We start from the raw sequence: 11,923 nt of genomic DNA on the forward strand, positions 1-11,923 counted from the left end.
CACCCCCTTCCCTCCCGCACTCACCAGTGGGAGCTGGAGCACGCTGCTGGGCCACTTCAGATCCCACCACAGTGAGTGCAGAAGGCGTGGGAGGGTACTATGCTGGCCTGCGCCAGGCCCCCATAATCTCCTAGGTCTCACTCATCCTTAAGACAGTGGAGGCAGCTGCTGCAGGCCCGTGGCCTGGGGCGGCTGCCCCAAACCATCCTATGGACAGGATGGCTTTGTATGTACATCCAAACATCTCTTTCAAAGTCAAACTGAAAGGAGCAAGCAGGGATCCCAGGTAAGACCGGCCCCTTTCTCACCCTTTGCTTTGTTGCGTGTGCATAACAAAAATCTTCTTTTGAGTGGCTGCAGGGAAACGAGGCCACAGACCTGTGTTATGCGGTTTTGCAAGCACAGGACAGTCAGCCTATGGCTGGACATGCTTCCCTCTGCCATGGAGGAAAATGTTTTATCCTTGGGCAAGCTGACCCTGAAGGTACTGCCCTGTAGAAGAGGGATATTTTATAATCGCCCTCCTCAAAGAGCTGAGCCTGGTCATGTGCAACTGCTGTGGGATTGCTGATTTGGGATGCGAGACGGGTGAGATACAGCCATTGTATCAGGGAATGTGTCCACATCTCAAATCAAGGCAATGCGAGTCTCACTACAGCTTTGTGCACAGATGCCAGACTACTTTGGCTCATTCCTCTGCTGAGCTGATACCCCTTGTTGTTAGCTTGGCCTGGGATTGCCAGTCCTTTAGGAATTGGCTGTCTGAGGCACTCTCTTCTGCATTTGGACAGTGCCTGGTGGCATATAATACTGAGTACTCTCGGTGTTGCTGCCATAATAACAGTATTAAGGACAACCCTCTGCTTTCACCTCTTGCCTATTGATAGTCACACCATGATTCAATCATTTAGTCTCAGTTATTTCTTCTCCCTGGGGAAAAGTCCCTGGGAAAAAGTAAAACACTGGGCACTGTGTGTATTTACAGTAGCTGCAGATCTGGCCTGCAGAATGTAACAAGAACCAATGTCTCTGACACATTTCAAGCAGCCTCTGGACCGCGGACAGTTATGATGGGAACATTTATTAAGGTGTCCTGGGATTTACAAGCCATGAAATAAGCCAGGCTCTTCAGTTGAGATTTATTTTCTGGTGATGGGAAGAAAAGAAGCAGTGTTAATAATTGTTTAAACATGAATTACAGCTTTACACTAAACCAATGTAGATGGTTCTTGGGAAAGCACATACTTATTTGCAAAGCCACTGACTCTGAAGCATCAATAGCACTCTCCTATTGGAGGGGTGTAACATGTACTGTGGTGAGCAGTGTTCCCTGTAGGCTGAGCGCTTGGGTGGCCATCCAGGAGAGAGTCAAATGCTGCCCAGCTGATTAGCAGACTGCCCACTGTGCCCAAAGACGGCAACATGTGTTTCTACTGGTGATGCACATCTGCACTTGCCTTGGTGAACATAACAAAATTTACTCCACACATGGATGGAAAAATCAGAGGGAACACTGGTGGCAAACTGTAAAAGATGGGTCCAATATCTGGGGTAACGAATAAGATTTATACACGGGCAACAAGCGTGTCATAAAATTGGGAGATTTCTATGCAAATTTCAGAGTGTCCTAACAGCTGTTATCCTCTAAGGTAACTTCTGCATCTGAGGCAAACCCCCAATGCTTCTGCATGGTGCAGCTGAGGTACATCTCTCAAAGTTGCCTGCTCTCCTCTTGGCATGTACAGCACAGTGTAATACTTCTAGGCCTGGAGGCTCAAAGCTGGGGTTTTCATAAATGGCTGGACTTTCAACATTGCTCATTACCCAGTACTTCTCCCTGAAATCCCCTTGAAGTCAATGGACTCTCTTTGGTCCTCAGGCTACTTCAGCAACTAAATAATGACCTAGGAGCCACACTTTAGACACTTTGGACACTAGAACGCCTCATTTTTGTGTGACTGTAACAAAACCATTTGCAGGGTAGAGATGGACCAAGGCTGATCAATTGTGATCCTGATCAAAACTTCCCTAGAGTCTGAGGGAATTCAGAACTGGGGGGTTGGTACAGTCCTATACCTTTGATTTAGTCATCTAAAACTGACTGAAGAGCAAACAGGTGGTGGTTCTGGGATGGGTTTGCTTTTAGATACTTCAGTAAGAGCAACTAGATAACCCTTTCATGCAAGTGTGCAGAAATCTAGTTGAGAACAAGGAGCTTTGCTTTCATGGGCTGATCCCTACCTCGTTTATCCAGTCGATGTAGGCAGACACCCGGGTGAAGACAGTTGGCTTCTTGCGAGTGTTGCAGCCAAGGCCAGATCCGAAGCTCACAATGCCGTGTACTTCCCAAGCGTTAGCACCATGGCAGTTCAGTGGGCCTCCAGAGTCGCCCTGACAGAACGTAAGCCAGAGAGAATTTAATTATAGTAAACCCTACTTATTTTGGAATAACTCCCCTTATTTTGGAATAATAAGCGGAGCGTCCACACTACCAACTCCGTTATTTCAAAATAACGGGCTGGTTATTTTGAAATCTGTACTCCTGCTCTCCTCGGGAAATAACGCTATTTCAATTTTGTGATTGCGGGAGTTATTATTTCAAATTTAGTTATTTTGAAATAATTTCCTAGTGTAGACATGCCCTAACAGTCCTTCCCATGATTGTGCGTGTGTGTGTGTGTGTGTGTGTGTGTGTGTCCTGCATCTCTGCAAATTCTTAGGGGCAATTCAGAACGGTCACTATTTAAAATACCCTGTTTTCCTCTATACTCTGAGTAGGAAATAGCCAGTAGTTTGACCTGTTCAAGGCAGCTTTGTGTATCTTCTTTCATGCATTTGAGTAACTCATTCTATCAGGTATGTGGCCAAGCTGAATTCCAGATGTGGGTGAATTAGTCTCTGCATGAAAATTCGAGGCTCATGTTCAGACATGCATGAGGCAAGCACTTTCAGGCTTCCTCGCCACCAATGCACTTCAGTTCTAACCTGCAACAGCCTCTTTAGTTCAGAGGATGGGACTTCTGCCCAGCTGTGAAGTGGATAACTCTTTTACGTTTATGGTGTGCTTTGGAGTCCAAATGCTTTCTCAACGGTGGGGATGTTAAAGTTAGTTTAAACAACTAATCGACTAGTCGATGGATTTTCCATCGACTAATTTAGTCAATAAGCCTGGGAGCCGCGCCAGGAGCTAATCCCGCTGCATTTCTGCCTTTTAAATGTGTTAAGAGCTGGCAGGCTCTTACTACATTTAAAAGGCTGGAGAGTAGCAAGTGGGACCCGGCGTGAGCCGAGACAGCGGATTCCCAGTTCACACTGGGTCTCCTCTGCTGTGCTTTAGGCTTTTAAATGTATTGAGAGTCTGCTCGCACCGGGTTCCCCACACTGCGTTTCTGATTTTTAAATGTATTAAGCATCGGCAGACTCTTAATACATTTAAAAAGCAGAGGCACTGTGTCTGGGACAGGGCATGAGCTAGGAATCATCTGATTCCTGGCTTGCTCCCAGTCCCCGCTACCCCCCTGCATCCCTGTCTCCTGTGGAAACGGTGCTGGGTGGAACCAGCTTTTAAGCCGGCTGCCCCCAGTACCAGCTCCTGCTCCCCGCCCTTGCTGATAGAGGCAGCAAGGGGTGGGGGGAACCAACTAGTTGAGGGACTAGTAGACTAGTTGACTAATCGCTTACATTCTCAGTCAACAACATCCATCGATCAGCAATGAAATGCAGCCACTCTGGTGTGGCTGGTTAGTGTTGGTGCTCAGCAGTTAGGAGAAGTGACATAGGGCTCTTTTGAAAATTATGGTGGGATCTCTAATTACTTTGCAAAGATCAAAAAGGGCACTGGTTTGTAAGGTTGAGTCCAAACATTTCTCTACATCTCCCAAAAAGAAGTAAATAACATCTCTTGGCTTGAGATATGACTTGACTCCCCTCTTTGGGTTGGAACCTCCAAGGAGTTCTGTGGGCCAAACTTGATACATGACTCAGCTTGCCAGCAAATGTCAGATGCTGAGCCTCACTTTGATGTCATCACCCAGAGCAATTGGTCAAATTTGCATAGCTAGGGTGTCCCTAAGAGTCACTGAGGCAGCTGGGAACACATCAGCATATACCCCATATCCTGCCTGCAGGATTTGCTCACCTTCCTGCGGCACTATAGTTCTGGGAAGACTTACATTGCATCCAGAAACGACTCCATCTCCTCCGGCACAGACCATAGTGTCCTTGACCCTGGAGCCCCACCAGTCCCACTTAGTGCAGGTGGCGTGATCCACCACGGGCAGCAGTGCCTGCTGGAGGTCATCCGCGATGGGACCATTGGCTGGTAAATAGAGTGGGTCACAAAGAGAAGAAGAACCATCAGGAACATTGTACACAGGTGGGCAGCCAGGTCTTCTGTCTTCTGCCCACACCAGAGAATGGAAACATCAGCTTGACTGGCTATTGGCGATCACACGTGATACCCGTATATGAAGGATGCAAACAGCAAAGAAGACTCACTTGGGGTATGTCTACACTACTCTCCTAGTTCGAACTAGGAGGGTAATGTAGGCATACCGCACTTGCAAATGAAGCCTGGGATTTGAATTTCCCAGGCTTCATTTGCATAAGCGGGGCGCCGCCATTTTTAAAACCCCGCTGTTTCGAACCCTGTGCAGCGCGGCTACACGGGGCACGAACTAGGTAGTTCGAACTAGGCTTCCTAGTTCGAACTACCTAGTTCATGCCCCGTGTAGCCGCGCTGCACGGGGTTCGAACCAGCGGGGTTTAAAAAATGGCGGCTCCCTGCTTATGCAAATGAAGCCCGGGAAATTCAAATCCCGGGCTTCATTTGCAAGTGCGGTATGCCTACATTACCCTCCTAGTTCGAACTAGCGGGGTAGTGTAGACATACCCTGAGGGTGAGTAAAAGTGTCATGGAAAGAAACTGAGCAAAGGTGCATTTAAGGAGAAGACTAGGAGCGTACAGTAGGGTACAATGCTGCATTGTCACACAGATAAACTAGTCACTCTCCTCTTATAAATCAGAGAGAGTGGAAGAGCCATAAGTTCTCCTTGAGAGTCTGAGAGCTGATCTGGTTCCAAGAGAAGTCCAAGCTCTGACAGCCATGGGTTTATGGTTCAGGAGCTCAGTCAGCCTGGAGGCACTGTGTCCTATTCGCTCCAACAAAATAGTTTCCAATCTTTTTGGCCACCTGTACCAGTTCCCAGGCTTTGACCTCCACTGAACCAGATACTGCTCACTTTAGCCTGTCACAGGGCATGGGCTTTAGGAGAGGGCGAATAGCCATGGGGACAGTGACATGGGAAGCTTGCAGAGGGGGACACATTGTTGAAACAGGGTGCTTGAAGAACATTCAACAAAGCCTGGAATCTGTTGGTATTAGGAAACATTCTAAGGTATGTCTACACTACAGAGGGGTTTTTTTTCGGAAAAACAGCCATTTTGCTGAAAAAACTTGAGTTACATCCACACTGCTGAGTTACTGATTTCTCTGCAAGAGAAAGCTGGGAGATGTGGTCTGGCAGCAGTAGGGAATTTTCATGGGCAACTCGCTCATGTTATTGTGTTTTAGAAAACACAGGAGTTTTGCACCATTTCTTCCTTCCCCTTCCTCAGAGCTCATTGACAGGATCATGCGCAGGAAAATAAACAGCTGCTGAGATTTAATTATCCAACATTGATAATCCTCATTTTACAAGAAAGAAGCTTTTTTCTTTCAGAAAAAGATGTGTGTGGATGGGGAAGAGGAAGTTCTTTTGGAAGAAGAGGAAAGAGGAAAAGCACAGGTGCCCTGGTGGCCACTCCATCCATAATAATCACAGCATAAACGTGAGATAGTGTCCAAAAAAACAGATAGCTTTTTCAATGCGCTTTGGCAGTCTGGACACTCTTGTTCGGAAGAAGTTTTTTCAGAAGATCTCTTCCGGAAAAGCTTCTTTTGAAAGAAGCCCTCAGTCTAGACATAGCCCTAGAGATGGGACCGTGGCTATAGGAAAAGGTGGTCTACTCACTCCAGAGGCGTCCCCATCCAGTGATGTAGCAGGGGAAGTCGTTAGTCAGGACAGCACCGTTTGCGGGCAGGCAGGCTGGCTGGATCGTGTCGCTCAATTGCACAGGCTCAGCCAGTTTGATCAGGGCAATGTCGTTGCTGAAAACCAAATGAGATTAGGAGGGGGAGTTTAAACTCAGCCGGGAAACTCTGGACTCCTGAGGACTGAGAAACTTTCTGAGCTCTCCCTCTGCAGGAACTTCCCTTCCTCTCCATGGGTTTGAGCAGAGAAGACACAAACCCAGTTCAGTAGCTCTAGGCAGGGCAGATTTCAGTGAGAATTTTGCTTGTGGAAAGGCTGCAGGACGGGGGTGTTGAAACAATATGAGAGTAGGATCCAAACTTTGACAAGATGGTATTAAAAATAAGCCCACTGCAAATGGAGATACAGTATTAACAATGTACTGTCAAAAGAGCAACATACTCAAAATGGCTTAAGTCCCAGTTTTAAAAATGACCAGGGTACTGTGACTGTCAGTGAAACCTAGGTGCCTAAGTCACTTGGGCCTTTTCGAGCATTTTACCTGCCACTTTTTCACCCACATGCCTTTATCTTGAGTTATAAGCATAAACAAAGTCCAAAATACATGGCTAGCTCATAGACCCATAAAAAAACTGCTGCCGTGCTTCTGTCTCCTGCCTGCCTGGCTTTTGAATTGGGTGGCATTGATTCATTTTAACTGTGGCACTGCATTGCAAAAGCAATCCTTCCTGAGAACGACCTCACCAAACCTCGTCCTTCACTGCAACCCCCTCAGATAAGGGAACCAAAAACCTGCCCCGCCCACTCTAGTCACATGACTCCAGGTCAAAGCAGGGATAGGCCAGCAGTGTGTTTGGGATGGGCATGGGCGAATGAGGATTGCTGACATTAGAAAAGAGTTCTTTGCACATCTTCAAGTTGCGGTGGGAGAGGTCTAGGTTGGATATTAGGAAAAACTATTTTACTGGGAGGGTGGTGACGCACTGGAATGGTTTACCGAGGGAGGTGGTGGAATCTCTATCCCAAGAGGCTTTTAAGTCCTGGCTTGACAAAGCCCCAGCTGGGATGATTTAGTTGGGATTGGTCCAGCTTTGGGCAGGGGGTTGGACTCGATGACCTCCTGAGGTCTCTTCCAGCCCTAGGATTCTATGATCTTTCAGCAAACATTGGACCGTCTGAATAGCAACTTTCCTAACTGCAGTTGCCAGAGGCATGGTTTAATCCAAGTGGCTCTGAGGCCAATTGGTGAAATAGAGACAGATCTGACTGATTTGAGCTAAGCTTTGACAGCAGTATTGGAGAGCGAGAAAGAGAGAGACTGCAGTGCCCGACCCCCACCCTCATGCCTTAGAAACCAGCCAATTTACGCAATCAGGAAGGAGTTCCATTTCTCATGGACGATGATCTTCTCCACAGCAGCAGCCACTGAACCTGGCTCCTCTACCTTCAGGTTTTGTTTCCCCAGGAGAACTCGGTATGTTCTGCTGCTGCTATAAGAACAAACAGTGGGAGAAAACCCGGTTAAACTTACGCCTCTCTTGGTTTCCTCCAAATTCCCTGCTGATCTTCTAGGCCTGGCTCTAGTTGCCTGGCTGTGACATGGCCATCCATGCAAGCTAAGGAAGTAACTCCATTAGCAGCCAACTATTAGCCTCAATGTGCACCAGTCACTAGATAAAGGCAAAACCCAACACACATGCCTAGCATGAGTTGCATAGTCTCACTCTTGGTCCCCTTCCTGGCCTTTGATCACATGCTTGTTTTACCGCACTAAACACTTGGGGTATGTCTACACTACCCTCCTAGTTCGAACTAGGAGGGTAATGTAGGCATACCGCACTTGCAAATGAAGCCCGGGATTTGAATTTCCCGGGCTTCATTTGCATAAGCGGGGAGCCGCCATTTTTAAAACCCCGCTGGTTCGAACCCCGTGCAGCGCGGCTACACGGGGCATGAACTAGGTAGTTCGAACTAGGCTTCCTAGTTCGAACTACCGTTACTCCTCATTTCACGAGGAGTAACGGTAGTTCGAACTAGGAAGCCTAGTTCGAACTACCTAGTTCGTGCCCCGTGTAGCCGCGCTGCACGGGGTTCGAACCAGCGGGGTTTTAAAAATGGCGGCTCCCCGCTTATGCAAATGAAGCCCGGGAAATTCAAATCCCGGGCTTCATTTGCAAGTGCGGTATGCCTATATTACCCTGCTAGTTCGAACTAGCGGGGTAGTGTAGACATACCCTTGGACTTCTTGGCCTCCTTGTCAAAGACTCTGGGCCTGTTCTCTTAGACATGGGTGGGGAACCTATGGCCTGGGGGCCAGATCCGGCCCTTGCTTGTCTGGATCCTGCCCCCAAGCCTTGGCCCCTCCCAGCATTGGGGAGCCCCAACCCAGAGCCTAGGAGGGCCCACAAAAATCTACTAGCCCATGCCCTTATGCTTTGGTGTGCAAAGGGAATATGTGAGGTGTCTTTCTGCTTCTCAGTCAGGGTCCACATCAATGAGGTGGGTTTTTGTGCAGCCTCTGACTGACTTTTCTGTGGGTCAGTGGCTCCCAATCCCAAAAAAGATTTCCCGCCCCACCTTAGCAAAAGACTTCGGCTCTGAGTTTGTGCTCATGGCTTAGCTGCCCTCTTTCACCCATAGCTATTTGTTTGCTTTGGTGGTTCTCACTGTACACTTCGGGGATGGGGGGAGGGGAGCGGAGGGGAGTACACACAGGTCTTCTGGGGGGTACATCACCTCATCTTAATATTTATCTAGTTTTACACTAGGCTACATAAAAACCACTAGCAAAGTCACATTTCATACAGACAATGACTTGCTTATACAACTTTATACATAAAATGTGAATACAATATTTATATTCCAATTATTTTTATAATTCTGTGATAAAAATGAGAAAGCATGCCATTTTTCAGTAAGCGTGTGCTGGAACACTTGTATTTATTTGTCTGATTTTTGTAAGCAAGTGTTTGGTAAGTGAGGTGAAAACTGGGGTACGCGAGTACTGTTCCCTGTAAGCTGGGTGCTTGTGTGGCCATTCAGGAGAGATTCCAGTGCCGCTCAGCTGATTAGCAGAGTGCCCCCTGTGTGATTTGTGATTCCCCTAGAGGTGCACATTCACACATGCCTTGGTGCATGTGACAAAATTTATTCTGCACATGCATGGGAAAAAATCCACTCATGGAAGGAAAAGATTAGGAGGAACATTGCACCAATCCTGCAAAGGGGTGCAGTCTCCTGTAAAAGTTGAGAGCTGCTGGTTTACCTGATGCAGTGGGCAGCTGTGAGGACCCAGTTGTCAGCAATAAGGGTCCCGCCACATGTATGAGCCCAGACGCCACTTTTGTCGTATTGCAGGGAGATCTGGAATGCACCAAAGTCATGAGGCCGTTAGCCTGGATTGTACTTAGTGGCTAAAAATAAAGCCCTGGGCTACGTCTAGACTGGCATGATTTTCCGCAAATGCTTTTAACGGAAAAGTTTTCCGTTAAAAGCATTTTCGGAACAGAGCATCTAGATTGGCACAGAGGCTTTTCCGCAAAAGCACTTTTTGCGGAAAAGCATCCGTGCCAATCTAGACATGCTTTTCCGCAAAAAAGTCCCGATTGCTGTTTTCACAATCGGGGCTTTTTTGCCGAAAACAAATCTGAGCTGTCTACACTGGCCCTTTTGCGCAAAAGGGACTTTTGCCTGAACGGGAGCAGCATAGCATTTCCGCAAGAAGCACTGATTTCAGACAGTAGGAAGTCAGTGCTTTTGCGGAAATTCAAGCGGCCAGTGTAGACAGCTGGCAAGTTTTTCCGGAAAAGCGTCTGATTTTCCGGAAAAACTGGCCAGTCTAGACACAGCCCAATTGTGTGCAATAATAACACTGCTTCCTTACCTGCCAGGGCCAGCTGTGGGGATTGACAGTTTCACCTCCGACCACTCGGGAGATAAGAGGGGGGCTGGCAGGCTCGCCACAGCCGTAGGCTGGGAAATGCAGCAGGGAAGAGAGATGAGCAGTTACAAAGCACCACAACCTCCAACAGGGAGCCTGGCCTTATGCTCCTGTTAGCTGACCACCTCTGCTGAGGCATCCCAAGCGCACTTCAGGATGAGGACTTTGCTTGGGAGCTTTATTTCCTCCCAAACCCACTGCCCTTCTTTGCTGTATTGAGTGCCAGTTGGGTGAGCTGAGCTGGGAGTCTGCAGAAGCGATGCTCCCTAAAGGGCTGATGCAGGCAGGCGGAGGAGAAGCCTTCTTATGGCACACCTGCCTTCCATAGGCTGTGAGCACTGACAGTAAATCACACCCAGGAAATCCCCCGCATGTGGTACATTCTCAAGTGCAGCTGTCACATTCTCAGCAGGCGTGACCGGGTCACCTTGTCTGGAATCTCTCTAGTGAGGCCAATGTCTAACGGGGGGCCTGGACACTGAATTCCCGTCTTGCACTTGGAAGAAGTCCCTGTGAAGTAGATTGGAGGCACACCAGGCAGCTGCCTGTTCTCCAGCTGGCGATGACGCATTGGAGAGGGTCCAGCGGAGGGCAACCAAAATGATTAGGGGGCTGGAGCACATGACCTACGAGGAGAAGCTGAGGGAGTTGGGTCTGTTTAGTCTGCAGAAGTGAAGAGTGAAGCGGGATTTGATAGCAGCCTTCAACTTCCTGAAGGGAGGTTCCAAAGAGGCTGGAGAAAGGCTGTTCTGAGTGGTGATGGATGGCAGAACAAGGAGCAATGGTCTCAAGTTGTGGTGGGAGAGGTCCAGGTTGGATATTAGGAAAAACTATTTCACTAGGAGAGTGGTGAAGCACTGGAATGGGTTACCTAGGGAAGTAGTGGAGTCTCCATCCCTAGAGGTGTTTAAGTCTCGGCTTGACAAAGCCCTGGCCGGGTTGATTTAGTTGGGATTGGTCCTGCCTAGAGCAGGGGGCTGGACTTGATGACCTTCTGAGGTCTCTTCCAGCTCTATGGATCTATGATTCTATGAGTGAAAGCCCTTCAGTTGCAAATACTGTCTTTTGGCTGACCCCCAGGCCAGTGTTTCCCAAATGGTGTTCCACGGAACCCCGGGGTTCCACGAAGTGAAAATAAGGATTCCGCAAGAAAATTCCATTACAGTAACATTTTATGATTAAAAAAAATTAATATTATGTGACTTTTGTTTTAAAATATGTGCAGTGAAACTAAATGCTGATCTCAGGACCTTGTTAAACATTTGTTTATTATTATCCTTACTTATTTCTGGTCCACTTTTTTCAGCTCCATATAGTAGACTGTTATGAGGGGGGTTCTGCAAAATTCTTTCAAGTTTAAAAAGGTTCCGTGGCCAAATAAAATTGGGAAACACTGCCCCAGACTCATTTCAGGCCTCCCCTCCCAGCCCAGGAGAATGGAGTTGCCACATAAAACAACTTACCACAGCCCAGCAGAAAAGTGAGGACCACAAACCTGAGCATGGTGACTGGATAGGAGCAGTGAGGAGCAATGCCGAGGGCTGACTACTTATAAGGGAAGCTCCCTTTGACCTAAAGCCAAGAATGGAGAGTCGCCGAAGCGCAGAACCAATGCGCGGTCAGATCAATATTTGTTCCTAACCTTGGCAAGTTATCGTTCAGCAAACATGATGCCTGGGGAACAAGAAGTAACGCCTTGCCTTTGCAATGGGCACCCTAGTAGCATTTCTCTGTCTGGAGAGAGCACTGAAGTCCTAGCTGTGACTGCATGAGGCATCCCTGGGGCTCAGGAGAAAGTGGGGAAAGAGAACTGTATAGCCCAAGGCTGTTGGCAACCACCTTATCTGGGTAGGGCTCATGGTTAAAACCTGCCAGATGTCTGCAGAGTGAACTGTACAGAGCCAAGTCCGCTTCCTTTTCAGGGTGAAAAGTTGAGTCATCCTGTCAGGG

General features: G+C 48.0%; 1 protein-coding gene across 1 annotated transcript; it reads right to left on the reverse strand.

Moving 5' to 3' along the window:
• Positions 1–990: 990 nt before the first annotated feature.
• Positions 991–11,554, reverse strand: LOC102463762 (chymotrypsin-C). Its single transcript, XM_006132725.5, has 8 exons — positions 11,437–11,554; positions 9,917–10,005; positions 9,299–9,396; positions 7,401–7,523; positions 6,013–6,149; positions 4,173–4,318; positions 2,242–2,391; positions 991–1,146 (listed from the first exon to the last, which is right to left on the reverse strand). Exons 1-8 carry the CDS (start codon positions 11,474–11,476, stop codon positions 1,129–1,131), a joined length of 801 nt encoding a protein of 266 aa, XP_006132787.2. The 5' UTR covers positions 11,477–11,554; the 3' UTR covers positions 991–1,128.
• Between the last annotated feature and the right edge of the window lie 369 nt (positions 11,555–11,923).

This window comes from Pelodiscus sinensis, chromosome 24, assembly GCF_052426305.1.
Source record: "Pelodiscus sinensis isolate ZL-2025 chromosome 24, ASM5242630v1, whole genome shotgun sequence".
Taxonomy (NCBI): Eukaryota; Metazoa; Chordata; order Testudines; family Trionychidae; genus Pelodiscus; species Pelodiscus sinensis.